The sequence below is a fragment of the Narcine bancroftii genome, chromosome 2 (assembly GCF_036971445.1).
Source record: "Narcine bancroftii isolate sNarBan1 chromosome 2, sNarBan1.hap1, whole genome shotgun sequence".
In the NCBI taxonomy this organism is placed as follows: domain Eukaryota; kingdom Metazoa; phylum Chordata; class Chondrichthyes; order Torpediniformes; family Narcinidae; genus Narcine; species Narcine bancroftii.
In genome coordinates this window covers 32,176,218-32,190,935 of record NC_091470.1, presented here as the reverse complement: position 1 = coordinate 32,190,935, position 14,718 = coordinate 32,176,218, and the positions used below count along the sequence as shown (strand labels likewise).

General features: G+C 40.8%; 1 protein-coding gene across 4 annotated transcripts in view; it reads left to right on the top strand.

Moving 5' to 3' along the window:
• The window catches only part of ccdc197 (coiled-coil domain containing 197), a 38,083-nt gene extending 32,199 nt beyond the window's left edge, over positions 1-5,884 (top strand). For 2 of the 4 annotated variants that reach the window (XM_069916193.1, XM_069916190.1), the window contains 2 exons: positions 1,823-1,951; positions 4,266-5,884. In XM_069916193.1, the coding sequence (XP_069772294.1) occupies positions 1,823-1,951; positions 4,266-4,472 (336 nt within the window). In that variant the 3' untranslated portion in view covers positions 4,473-5,884. The remainder of the gene's footprint in view (positions 1-1,822; positions 1,952-4,265) is intronic. The other 2 variants (XM_069916192.1, XM_069916191.1) reach the window with 2 other exon arrangements.
• The last annotated feature ends 8,834 nt before the right edge of the window (positions 5,885-14,718 follow it).

Sequence of the window (14,718 nt, the reverse complement as noted above, 5' to 3'; positions counted from 1 at the left end):
AAGGTTCTTGCTGTTTAATTTTTCAATCCTAATTTATGTATGAAGTATGCATTAATTTATGACATGTTTATTAAGAAAGGCAATGTGTTAGAATATTGTCAAAAATATTTCCTTTTTATATATTCATTAATTCTGCCTTTTAATCCTTTTTGTTTATATCTCTTATCATCTCTTTATTTGCTGCAAATTTTTTTAAAACCTGGTTTACTGTTTGATAAAGGGTTCTGGCCTGAAGGATTGTCCATTTTTACTCTCCCACTGATGCAGTTTGGCCTTCTGAGATCCACCAGTACATGCTCTGCATGCCAGCATCTCCAGTCTCCTGTGTGTCTCCCATTTCACTCTGTTTGACTGGAATTTATGGTTTCAATTTTGTATCATCTGTAAATTTCTCTTGGTAAATTAGCAAATTTAAGGGTGACTGCCAAACATATTCTTCCACTGATTTAAAAAAAAGCAGAAAATGTTAAAAAGACTCAACTGTTCACCTGGCCCCTGTGGAGAGAGGAACTGCATCAGGTCAATGACTTTTAATCAGATGTTCTTCCAGAGACACACCTGGTAAGAGCAAATTGAATATTACAGGAGATTCCCTTTAATTTTCCATCAAATAAAATTTCTTGGCATTAATTCATCAAAACTTTGAGCTGATAGACTGCTGGTGTGTGGAGCGACTGGAGACAGGAGCTGGGGGAGGTTGAGAAGACTGCAACATGGACGGTTGAAAAAGCTGTGCCCAAGGGTTGCACTTGTAAAAAGACAAAGGTGGAAGGGACTGCAGTTATCAAAAGGAACAATTTGTGGGAAGGAAATGGTAAAGGGAATTGCGGCTGGAAGGGAAAGGCAGATGTTTCCAGAGCTACAGCCTCTAGCAATCAGAAGGGATTGGGACTCAAGCGAACAGGAACACCATCAACTTCAAAGTTCTTCATGTGGCTTGGTCTCCTCACTTGCAAATCTATCATCGTTCCCACACTGTTGTTGGATTCCTATCCCGTACTCCACACCCAGCAACAATCTCTGCACCATTCCGAGAAAGGATGTAACGATTCAAGATGATGACTCACCACCCACTTTATCAAGGGAAAGTAGGAATGGGCATCAATTACTCATAGAAAAAATTGTGCTAAGTCTGGGAGCTGCAATGAAAATTACAAAATGGAAAACCCTGGGCTCTGAAATTAATTATTACAGGAATATAGTCTTAGGTTATTGGAGAGAGTGAGTTTCTGGCAAAGCCCAACAACTTGCTGGGCCATGAAAATCCCTGGAGTTACTTGGGTGGATAAATATTGTACTTTTAAATTTTCAAGCTAGGTGACATTCAACATCTCCTCACAGTCAGGAAGGTGCAACAGCAATTGTACTTCCTCAGAAGGCTGAGGTGGACAAGGCCACCATTCCATCAACTTTCTACAGGAGCTCTACCGAGAGCATCCTGGCTACTGCATCACAGTGTGGTATGGTTGCTATCGAGAATCGAATCAGAGGTTAATGACTTGTCAGCATTAGTAATGACTCCATTTAACCCACCACTGAACAATCCAGTGGATACATGGTCCCCTGATGATTTTATATTTTTCAGTGTGAAAGCATTGAAATGGCCAGCCCTTGACACAGATGGACGTTTTAATTATGATAGTGTCTGGGACGCTGAAGCACAGCTTGAATATCATGTTTGAGCTCATGGTTCAACAGCTGTGATAAGATGCACTACATTTCTCTGTTGGCCAGAGGAAGTTGTAATCAACACAGGAGTACTTATACTATCCACAGACCTGCAGGAATACAACTTATTGTCATTTCTCTTTTTTTTTCTTAGAGTGAAGAGGTCAGTTCTCTTTTGTTGGCCATTAATAACCTGGCGGATCAGTGCTATGTCAAACAATATGGGATACTGGAGGAAATGGGCATTTTGACCAAACTGGACATGGTAAAGGTTAGAATATTTGTAAGCATTATTATTTCCTCCTCTGTATTTTAAACCATCTCTATTTCTACTTCAGGCCATCTTTATCTTGATCTTTCACCATTCCAATATTATTCTAACCTTGCTATTTACCATGAGTTCCTGGTTCTCCTCTCATATTACAATTTACTTATCCAATCCCCTGCTGCCTGTACGCTAACTCACACCCTTCAAGTCAACCAATTTACCCTGGTTTGCAGAGATTTACACTGGTTCCCAATTTGAATGTGCCTCAATTTTTAAAATTTATATCCTTATTTTTAAATTCCTCCATGGCTTCACCACATCTGAAAAATGAATTCCTCCAATACAATCTGTTATATACAAATTTCTATCACCCACCATTTTCAGTCAAGCCTTTAAATATCTAGGTTCTAAGATTTTAAGTGTCTGTCTAAATCTCTTTTCATTTTATCTTTCTTTCCTTTTTGATATACTTCGAAACAACTTTGGTTACCTTCCAAATCAGATGGAGATGTTAATCTGCAAATAAATAAAATATTAACATCCTCATTGTTGTTCAGGTATGTATGGGATCCACAGGTTAAGAACCAGACCAAAGTTGAAGTACAAAGCACATGGGGATGCAAACGGGACAACAGGGTCAATATGCTAGGCAAACCTATACACATGTACACACACAATATGCACGGGGTAAATGTACACTTCAGATAACGAGGGAGAAACCAACAGAAAACTGGGGGAAATTACATGAATACACACATTGAACAGTCAGGATCAAGGTGATACTCCATGCCCCCATTCGGACACGGCTCTTGCTCTCTAACCTTGGGACTTACCCCAACCCAGTGCTACTTATGTGCCACAAGGAGTCCAAAACAGGCAGAACAAAGGGGCACATGGATCTTTATAGTTTTGCAGGCAGTATTGGGGGGGAGGGCAATCACTCGGGGCAGGCTGGGCCCCATTGGCTGCTGTGGCTAATGGCTCAAAGCCAAGTGCAGGGGCTCAGCAGGGTTCAGCCGAGGTAATTCACCTGGGCCGTTGGGTGTAGGTCAGGGCTGAGTCTGGGCAGGCTGGCTGGACTGCAGCACCTGGTGATTTAGGTGGGTCAATCACAAGGGTCACCTTGATGACTTGGTGTGAGTCTTTGACCTTGATTGGCGGGTAGTGTGTCCTCTGAACAGGAGTGCAGCAGCGCCACCAGGTGGTGGATGCTGCCTCTCCATTACACTCGTGTAACTTGATGTTAATGTTTTATTTGGGAAAACACTTATAAAGTGCAATGTGAGCTTTAGGGTGCAAATCTCTCCTTAGCTTCATCTTTCTCTGTAACTATGGTACCATTCAAGTCCAGAGGTTCTCATTCATGTATTGCTGCAATTCTGATCCATGGTGCCCTCCTGCCTTTTATTACTCCAACAATGCCTTTAGTGGACCTGAGTTTTAAAAATCCCTCCTTAAAATGTGTTCATTGGAACAGGAAGAATCTATCCACACCTTGGGCTTTCTCCACAGTTAATTGAGTGTGACTAACCTGTACTCTCAACTTCTTGCCTTCACTCATTTTACTTCCTGTTTCTTTTTCTATTAAAATCCATGTCTTTGACCAACTACTAGTCTTGTCCAATGTTTTTCTAATGTTATACAGTGTTTATTATACAGTACTGACAAAAGAAGTGTCCCATTAAATATTGGGGACTGGGAAGACTCTTCTTTGAATTAGTTACAGACATTATTGTGGTGGTACACCACCGGCCTACCGCAGGGGGCAACCTCTGTACCTCCAGGAGAGTAAAGGGACAAGAGAACACCTGGCCGGCTGCCAATCAGTCGGCCTGAAGGGATCAAGCCCCACCCGGTTGGGTGTCAATCACCCTCCGGGATATAAGCCTGCGCCGGCCTCCCGAGGCCTCACACTGAGTTGCTGCAGTCACAGCCAGCTGGCTCTGTGGAAGTCTTTGTGGATTAAAGCCTATTGTTCAGTCTTTACCTTGTGTGTGTCTGATTCTGTCTAACAGAGCACCACAATTATTGAACACAATAGAGGTTTGTCCACAAGCACTTCGAACCCTAATTGTTTAATGCAATACATAACAACATTTTCACCAGGTTTCCTGAGTCGAAGATATTAATATATAGAGGTACTTGATCTAAATAACTAAACACATTCAAAATAAAACATTGGTGCTCAGGGCCTGCATGTTCCTTACTGGAACTATCAACATATCTTTGTGTCATTGTCTTTTGCAAAAGAATGTCTTGCAATAATCTGAAAATGTTATATGAATGTTCAGAGCCAAACTTAATTTTTTGTTGTTGTTCTTATAAACAGGAATTCATCATGGAAAAGAAAAATATTACCCAAACAGCCATACTATTTGAATCAACAGCTTTCACTGGCACCTCAGATCAAACTCAGAACAAACTGGGAATAATTAAGCAGATGAAGCCACAGACCAATGCATCACTTGTAAATTCTAATAAAATAATAGCCCATCAAAAGAATAGAAAAAGGCCAACGAACTCCAATGCTCGATGAGCAGTTTAAACATCATTGTTTCAAAAGAAATTTGCCCCTGATCTCCAAAATCTATTGATACGCCTATTAGTGTGAAGGAGAAACAATTGACAATAGAGAGAGAGATGGGGTATAGATTCATGTGACTGCATTCAGGAATGAAATCATGTTGATTGTCACAATAAAAACTTTCTTGTTCACAAAAGGCATCTCAAAAATTTTCACTAATACTCTAACAGCAAAATATTTCATAACAGCTCTTAGAAAACCACATAGTTGATTGGAAGATTCAAGATTATTTTCAAGATCATGTAATAAAACAGAAAATGTGATATTACACGAAGTTTCCTTTAGATTACCATAAGGCAGAGAAAGGTTTGCTATCGGCAAAATTTGCCCAGAGCCCCTTACGGTAAGAGAAAGAGAAGCAAAAGACATTCAGAGTCACCGAATGTCATAGATTTGCCTCCAGTGTTCCCGCAGCCTCCACAGCTACACAGCCTTCAGTCTAAACCATCAGCAACCTAAGCTCCAAATGCACACCTCTGACATGATCAGGAAGCCCCCAGCAACCTCTCACATCCCGGTTTTGATAGCTGGTACACCTTGAGCCAGTCTCCAGCAGTCCACAGCCTGGTGTGAGTCCTTTGACCGCAGTCCCCCGCAACCTGCATCCTACCTCACCTTGAGTGAGCAACAGCCTCAGAGTTCCTCACCATCCCATGTGTCATCTTCTCTGCTTCTCCTTCTCAAACAGGGGGAGGGGGGGTTGGTCATCCCTTTTTCTGGTGCCCTGTGCCAGTTCTCTGCTTCCCTGGAGTCTGCAACCCCTCGTGATAATGGACAAGTAATATTTAATTTTTTTGTAAGAGTTAACTTATTTGTATCACATTTCCATATATGTGAAGAAAGAATTGAATGACAAAGATATGACAAGTAATGAAAAAGAAAACACATGCAATATCACACTTCTATTTTTCCGTCTTGCTAAAATACAAAAAAAAACTTTATTGCAATATCAGTATAGAAACTGCAAACGTTTGCAGGTTGATCTATTGCAGTCATTCTCAACCTTTTTCTTTCCACTCACATATCACTTTAAGTATTCCCTATGCCATAGGTGCTCTGTGATTAGTAAGGGATTGCTTAAGGAGGTAAGTGAGTGGAAATAAAAAGGTTAAGACCACCGATCTACTGGTTCAGTATCTTCATTAATCTTCTCATCTGATGACATCAATATATTACTTTCTAATTAATTTTATATAAATACATTTTTTTCTAAATTTTGGTATGTTCTGTGTTCAAATATACAGCAACAATAAGGAGGAATTAGCTTTTCAAAATTAGAATCAGAATTTGTTGTCATGAACATGAAACAAAATCTATTGTTTTGTGGCAGAATTACAGTGCAAACATAGCTATAAATTACATGTCAAAGTAAATAAATAGTGCAAGAAAATTGAAAAAGTGAGGTACTGTCTGAGGTTCATTGTCTATTCAGAAATCTGATGGCAGAGAGGAAGAAGCTGTCCTTGTGCTACTGGGTGATCATCTTTAGGCTCCTTCCATATAACCATATAACCACTTACAGCACAGAACAGGCCAGTTCGGCCCTACTAGTCCATGCCGTAGCAAATCCCCACCCTCCTAGTCCCACTGACCAGCACCCAGTCCTCTCCTATCGATGTAATTATCTAGTCTTTCCTTAAATGTAACCAATGATCCCGTCTCGACCACATCTATCGGAAGCTCATTCCACGTCCCTACCACCCTTTGTGTAAAGAAATTTCCCCTCATGTTCCCCTTATAATTTTCCCCCTTCAATCTTAAACCATGCCCTCTAGTTTGAATCTCCCCCCACTCTTAATTGAAAAAGCCTATCCACGTTTACTCTGTCTGTCCATTTTAAAATCTTAAACACATCTATCAAGTCCCCTCTCAATCTTCTACGCTCCAGAGAAAAAAACCCCAGTCTACACAACCTTTCCCTGTAACTCAAACCTTGAAATCCTGTCAACATTCTCGTGAACCTTCTCTGCACTCTCTCTATTTTGTTTATATCTTTCCTATAATTTGGTGACCAAAACTATACACAGTACTTCAAATTTGGCCTCACCAATGCCTTGTACAATTTCATCATAACCTCCCTACTCTTGAATTCAATACTCCGATTTATGAAGGCCAACATTCCAAATGCCTTCTTCACCACACCATCTACCTGAGTATCAGCCTTGAGGGTACTATTTACCACAACTCCTAAATCCCTTTGTTGCTCTGCACATCTCAATCTTTTCTTTGGCTTGGCTTCGCGGACGAAGATTTATGGAGGGGGTAAAAAGTCCACGTCAGCTGCAGGCTCGTTTGTGGCTGACCAGTCCGATGCGGGACAGGCAGACACGATTGCAGCGGTTGCAAGGGAAAATTGGTTGGTTGGGGTTGGGTGTTGGGTTTTTCCTCCTTTGCCTTTTGTCAGTGAGGTGGGCTCTGCGGTCTTCTTCAAAGGAGGCTGCTGCCCGCCAAACTGTGAGGCGCCAAGATGCACGGTTTGAGGCGTTATCAGCCCACTGGCGGTGGTCAATGTGGCAGGCACCAAGAGATTTCTTTAGGCAGTCCTTGTACCTTTTCTTTGGTGCACCTCTGTCACGGTGGCCAGTGGAGAGCTCGCCATATAATACGATCTTGGGAAGGCGATGGTCCTCCATTCTGGAGACGTGACCCATCCAGCGCAGCTGGATCTTCAGCAGCGTGGACTCGATGCTGTCGACCTCTGCCATCTCGAGTACCTCGACGTTAGGGGTGTGAGCGCTCCAATGGATGTTGAGGATGGAGCGGAGACAACGCTGGTGGAAGCGTTCTAGGAGCCGTAGGTGGTGCCGGTAGAGGACCCATGATTCGGAGCCGAACAGGAGTGTGGGTATGACAACGGCTCTGTATACGCTTATCTTTGTGAGGTTTTTCAGTTGGTTGTTTTTCCAGACTCTTTTGTGTAGTCTTCCAAAGGCGCTATTTGCCTTGGCGAGTCTGTTGTCTATCTCATTGTCGATCCTTGCATCTGATGAAATGGTGCAGCCGAGATAGGTAAACTGGTTGACCGTTTTGAGTTTTGTGTGCCCGATGGAGATGTGGGGGGGCTGGTAGTCATGGTGGGGAGCTGGCTGATGGAGGACCTCAGTTTTCTTCATGAAATTCATGAAAGACCCCAACAATGAAGACGCTGTTTACATCCGGTACCGCACGGATGGCAGTCTCTTCAATCTGAGGCGCCTGCAAGCTCACACCAAGACACAAGAGAAACTTGTCCGTGAACTACTCTTTGCAGATGATGCCGCTTTAGTTGCCCATTCAGAGCCAGCTCTTCAGCGCTTGACGTCCTGCTTTGCGGAAACTGCCAAAATGTTTGGCCTGGAAGTCAGCCTGCACATCTCAATAGCCTACTATTTAATGCATATGACCTATTTAGATTTGCCTTTCCAAAATGTAACACTTCACACTTATCTGTATTAAATTCCATCAGCCATTTCTCAGCCCACACCTCCAGCTTTCCTAAATCACCTTTTAATCTACAGTAATCTTCCTCACTGTCCACAACACCACCAATCTTTGTATCATCCGCAAACTTGCTTATCCAATTCTCCACCCCTACTTCCAGATCGTTAATATATATAACAAACGATAGTGGACCGAGGACTGATCCCTGAGGAACTCCACTAGTACCGGCCTCCAATTGGACAAACAATTTTCTACCACTACTCTCTGACACCTCCCATCCAACCATTGCTGAATCCATTTCACTACCTCCTCATTTATACCTAATGCCTCCACCTTTTTTCCTAATCTCCTATGGGGAACTTTGTCAAAAGCTTTACTAAAGTCTAAATAGACAACATCCCCAGCTTTCCCTTCATCAACCTTTTTTGTAACTCCCTCGAAAAACTCAATCAGGTTTGTCAAGCATGATCTACCCCTGACAAAACCATGCTGATTACTCCCTATCAATCCCTGTACCTCCAAATATTTGTAAATACCATCCCTCAGAATACTTTCCATCAACTTGCCCACCACAGACGTCAGACTCACGGGCCTATAATTCCCAGGTTTACATTTAGACCCTTAAACAGTGGAACCACATGCGCCACCCTCCAATCCTTTGGCACTATCCCTGTGGCCAGTGACATCCTAAATATCTCTGTTAATGGCCCCACTATCTGTCCACTAGCCTCCCTGAGTGTCCTTGGGAATATTTTGTCCGGTCCCGGAGATTTATCCACCTTTATCTTTTTCAACACAGCCATCACTACCTCCTCGGTTATCCTTATATGCTTCATTACTTACCCACTATTTTTCTTTACCTCAACTGGTTCAATATTTTTTTCCCTAGTGAATACTGAGGCAAAGAATTCATTCAAAATTTCCCCCATTTCCTCTGACTTCTCACTCAGCCTACCCTCACTATCTACAAGGGGTCCAATTTTATCCCTCACTAATCTTTTACTTTTAATGTACTTATAGAAACCTTTTGGATTTATTTTTACTCTGTCTGCCAAAGCCTCTTCGTGCCTTTTTTTTGGCCTTTCTAATTTCTTTCTTAAGATTCCTTCTTCATTCCTTGTAGTCCTCCTTCAAATTGTCAGCTCCCTGTTCTTTATACCTCTTGTACACCTCCCTTTTTCTCCTAACCAAATTTCTAATATTTCTCGAAAACCAAGCCTCCCTATGACTTCCAGCTTTCCTTTGATCCTCACTGGGACATAACAACTCTGTACCCTCAAAATTTCTTTTTTGAATATCCTCCATTTTTCATTTACACCCTCACCTTAAAATTTCCTGTCCCACTCAATACTCCCCAAATCCCTTCTTATTCCTTCGAAATTTGCTCTTCTCAATGACTGTATAAGTGTGAAGAGGGCATGGCCTTGGGGTTGAGGGTCCTTGAGAATAGAGGATACCTTCTTAAGACACCCCTATTGTAGATGTCCCTGATGAAGTGAAGTCTATTGCCCATAATCTCACTGGCCGAGTTAATAACTCTGGAGTTTTTTCCTGTCCTGTGTATTGGCACCTCCATACCAGACAGAATGCTCTTCACGGTACATCTGTAGAAAGTTTCAAGATTGTTTGGTGACATACAAAATCACCTCAAAATCCTCATGAAGTATAGTCACTATAGCCTTCTGTGTGTTTGCATCGACATGAAGGCCCCAGGACAGATACTCCGAGATGATGACACGCAGGAATTTGAAGTTATTGATCCTCTCCACTACTGACCCCTTGAAGAAGACTGGTTCATGTTCTCCTGATTTCCTCCTTAAGTCCACAATCAGCTCCTTTGTTAATGTTGTGCAAAAGGTTGTTGTTCTGGCACTGCTCAACTAGCTGATTTATCTCCCTCCTGTACGCTTCCTTATTGACGACCATGGTATCATTTCCAAGTATGTAGATTTGAATTTTAATGAAATTGAAGAGGGTTCCATGTATATAACAGGCTTTTGTTTTCTCAAACTCCCAGGCAGAATTTGGTAAACTCTGAAGATATAACTTTTTAACAAAAAGGAAGAAATGATAAGCTCCATTGTAAGTCAAAGGAAGCAAAGATAATGAAAAGTTGCTTTAATCAGTCAGGTTTATATTTGTTAGTCAGCCCTTTAATTATACAGGATAACAAAGATTGCTTCCGAACACTTTTGCAGGTATTTTATGGATTATGGGCTGCAGATCTTGAAAATCGCCTTAAACTTTTCCTATCATGTACCACCTTTTAGACATTTTAAGACTACGTCAAGCATGCAAAAGCATGAAGTGCAAAGTCATTGAAAATTCATTTTCTGCATTCACCCTTGGACTTCTTGACTACTGATCTTAGTGATGAACATAGTGAAAGGTTTCACCAGGACATTGCAACCATTGAAGGTCAACTTGAATCCATAAATGCTGGTTGACTATTGGACACTGATACAAAGGCAAAATATTTTTAGGTCAGTTGAACTAATGCGATGTGTCAGCATCATTATGTGATTAAACATACAAAATTCAATAAATGTTAATTTAATGTTTCCCAACTTCCTACATGATACAGCAAATCTGAAATGAACTCTATTCTTAAAAATTCCGATCATAATCCCCAATTTTTTTTCAGGTGTTACAAACTAACAAATCTTGTTAAGAACTAACAAAGGAACAACACTAGAGATATTCACCAGATAATGATAAATTCAAAATAAGTTTTTATTAAACTATTAATGACATAACATTTTCTTCCTTAACCCCACTACGTGCAAATGGTTATGTATGTATCAAATCCCAAACTATTACAGTTTAAGCTTGATTCTGGAAAAGTCCATTTTAGTTTCAAACATCTTGTTGAACTTGAGGACCTTTTGAAATTGTGGTTCAGAAGTAATTATGAAGCAAGAGAGAAGCATCAGATTTTTAAAAAAATTGTTGCTCTAAAGCAATAACGAAGTATTTTGAAATATCAAATCATCAGACTTCTTTAAAACTCACAAATTCCTTTTGAAGAGTCATTTTCAAAACAATGTTCCTTAATATGAGCAAAATTCTTCAATCCTCCATTCAAGTGATTTTCCTCAAACTTCCTCTTATTTTCCTTAGGAGTTACAGAGTCTGAATCTTTCAGAATGATTTCAGAATTAATCAAAAGTGACTATTCCTCTGGACATAAATGAGGCTGCCTCTCTTTTAAAAGACCAGTCGGAGTGGCTATTTTCTTTTAAAATATCACTGGGGGGGGGGGGGTTCCTTCTTTTAATAAGAATACTGATCCTTTTCAAAGGATTTTGAAACATCTTCTCTTGACAGAGAAAGCATTCTGTATTCACAGGAGGCAATGTTTCTTCTAAATAACTCAAAATGCCTGACCTCTTCAGCAGTATCCTTTCTCAAAATCATGTGACATGACATAATCACTGATTCAGTTTTATTTTTTTCAAAAATATCTGACCTCATCTTAGTCCAAAACTATAGGTGGATGACTCCAAAACATCTGCACAGGTCACTCAAATGGTACTTGAGTTTTAAAACAGCTGCTAGCATAATGCTGAATGTACACAAAAATGCTTTTAAGAACCACATATAGTACTTGAGTTTTCGATTAAAACCAATTCTTCTATTGCTCTCCCTTTCCAAGACACACCAACTCCAAAAATGACCTCACTTCTGAGTGTATTGTGTATTTGTGTGTGATCCTGTTCCAAACCCACAATAACCTTACCAAAAATATATATATAATTTTATAACTTTAATATTAACATTAATACATCCATTACACAGGAAGCAAACCATTTGAAAAAAAAAACAATGTTGTGCAGTGTTATCAGTGCCGAGTAAAGATGCAATCAAATTCTATGACACTCTGGATTTGGATCGTGCCTAAATCCTCATACGGACTGAAACCAAACCTGAGATAACACAATCACAAGAATGACCATATTTTACAATGGACATTTCTGGAATGTGGAGATTACCTGCTATTCCTGGGGAAAATAAGGTTAAAGGTGTCACACAGGAAACTGCAGATGCTGGAATCTGAAGCTAAACATAATTGGCTGTAGGAATTCCATGAAGAAGCAGACTCAGTGAAAGAAAAATAGAATGGTCAGCCTTTCTCATCCCAAAATGTAACATCTCAAGACCTCCAGATGCAGTAACATTCTTGTGAATTATTTCTGCACCCTTTTCAGCTTAATGACACTCTTTTTATGGTTTGGCAACTAGAACTGCACACATAAGTGTGATCTCACCAATGTCTTGAACAGTGGTAACGCGACGTCCCAGATCTTGTACTTAGGGCCCCAACCCAAATGTTCTAAGCACCTTCTTCACTACCTGTGCCATCATTTTCAGGGAACCATGTCCATTTACTCCAGGCCTCTCTGTTTTACAACACTCTTCAGGACACATTATTTAATGTGTAAGTCTTACCCTGGTTTAACTTCTGAAATTGCGACACCTTGCATTTGTGCAAGTTTTATCAATGGCACCTTGTTGACCTTCCAAGTTGTTTTATATCCTGTTGTAATCTTAGAGAATGTTATACACTGTCCACTATACCACCTCTTTTAGTCATGCCTATGTTGATTCTCACCTAAGTTGTTAAAATAGATGACAAACAACCGTGGACCCAGCACCAATCTCTGCGGCACACTTGGTTACAGTGTTCCAAATCTGAAAATCAATTCTCCTCTCACATCTCACTCTGTCTCCTACCACCAAGACATTAGTGCTGTGTGAATTTGATGAACTAAGTGACATCAGCTAAATTGTGTCTGTAAGCAAGTGAGTTATCATAAAAAGTATTAAAAAAACTTCTCTCAGTGATGCATTTTTTTCAAGTGATTGTGCCTGAAATGGGTCTCTTTGCCAGTTATTAAATGTGTTTCAATAGAACGGATCTAAAATTAAACTGGTGATGTGTCAAACAGTCCCTAAGTTTGCAGAGGTTTAGCATGACATCGGAAACCCTGGGGAATTTCTGCAGATGTGTGGTGGAAAGCGTGCTGACCGACTGCATCACTGTCTTTTAGGGGGACATCAATACCCCTGAATGTAAAGCCCTGCCAAAGGTAGTGGACACCACCCAGGGCATCACAGACAAAACTCTCCCCACTATTGAGAACATCTATAGGGAACACGGCTTTCAGAGAGCAGCAGCAATCACCAAGGATTCACACCATCCAGCACACACGCCGTCTTGATGCTGTCATCAGGAAAGAGGAATAGATGCGACAAGACTTGTACCACCAGGTTTAGAAACAGCTGCTACCCCTCCATCGTCAAACTCCTCAATGACAAACTCAATCAGGGACTTAGTTAAGAACTCTTTTGCATTTTATTGATTTCTTTTCTCTCTCTATTGCACAGTTTGTTTACATTTCTTTATTTGTTTACATCTGTACTTTGAGTCAGTTTTTTTTACATTGCCAAGTGGTAATTCAGTCTCACCCAGAGGAAAAAGAATCTCAGGGTTGTATGTGAGGTCATGAATGTACTCTGACAATAAATCTGAAAATATCTGTTCATGGCAATGCAGAGGTTCCACACATATTGCACACATTTTTATATGTGGAACAGCTGTGCACAGATTTATTTTCAATGGAATGACCTCCTGTTGTAATGCTGAAGCAAAGAATTTTAGATGGTAGTTTGGATAAAACAAATTTGATAAATGTGGTGATATGTTTCCTCCCTTGACTACTGCATATATAGAGCTGGCCCCCAACTGATGACTCATACCCCATGACTCCTCCCCCATGGTTCTGGGCCATAAAGATCGAGCCACCTCTCCCTTCCCGCCATTCTTATACCTGATTCCGGGCCAGCAAGGTTCTTCTGTAGATTAAAGCTTATCATTTCCTCAGCCTAGTCTTGGTGGTTACTGATAGTGCACTTGTGACAGAGGTGGCTTGGGAGGAATTGCTGGAGCAGCTTGCACACGCACATTTCCAAACACAGAATCTTCGCAGTACTTTTGCAGAAAAAAGCAACAAAGTATGGACATACAACTGACCTGGGTGAGCACGTGATCTTTGCAGGCAGAGGATGAACAGTTTTGCTCTCAGAGAGGGAGGGTGTGAAGGAGTCACAGAAATCAGTTCCAGAGGGACAAGCTGGCAAACTTTAGAAGGCTGCCTGGTCAAAGGAAAAGACTGGGAGTGTGAAAGGTGATCTGAAAGAAAGAGGATCATCTAGAGAACCCTGAAGGGGACAAGTTTTGTCAGCAAGGCTGATTGAGAAAGAATCAGTTGTGAATGTCCTGGAAAAGGAATCTCTCTCGGAAGACCAACAAGAACCCTCCTGAGTGGTAACCCTTTGCCTGTTAAACATCAAAGCCTGGTGAACTTCGTTAATGCTGACTTCTGTGCACAGTACAAGAATTGTCTGCAACCAGTGAGATTGGACTGTGATCTTGCAGAGAGACAAGACCTCAGTGTACATATTAGTTTATTAAAGCTGTCTTATACTCGCACTGCTGGTGTGGTTATTGTCAGTACAATTTAATAAACTAATATGTACACTAAGAGGTCTTGCAGAGAGACAAGACCTCAGTGTACATATTAGTTTATTAAAGCTGTCTTATACTCGCACTGCTGGTGTGGTTATTGTCAGTACAATTTAATAAACTAATATGTACACTAAGAGGTCTTGCAGAGAGACAACACCTCAGTGTACATATTAGTTTATTAAAGCTGTCTTATACTCGCACTGCTGGTGTGGTGTTTGTCAGTACAATATCTATTGCTGCTGGTTTTTG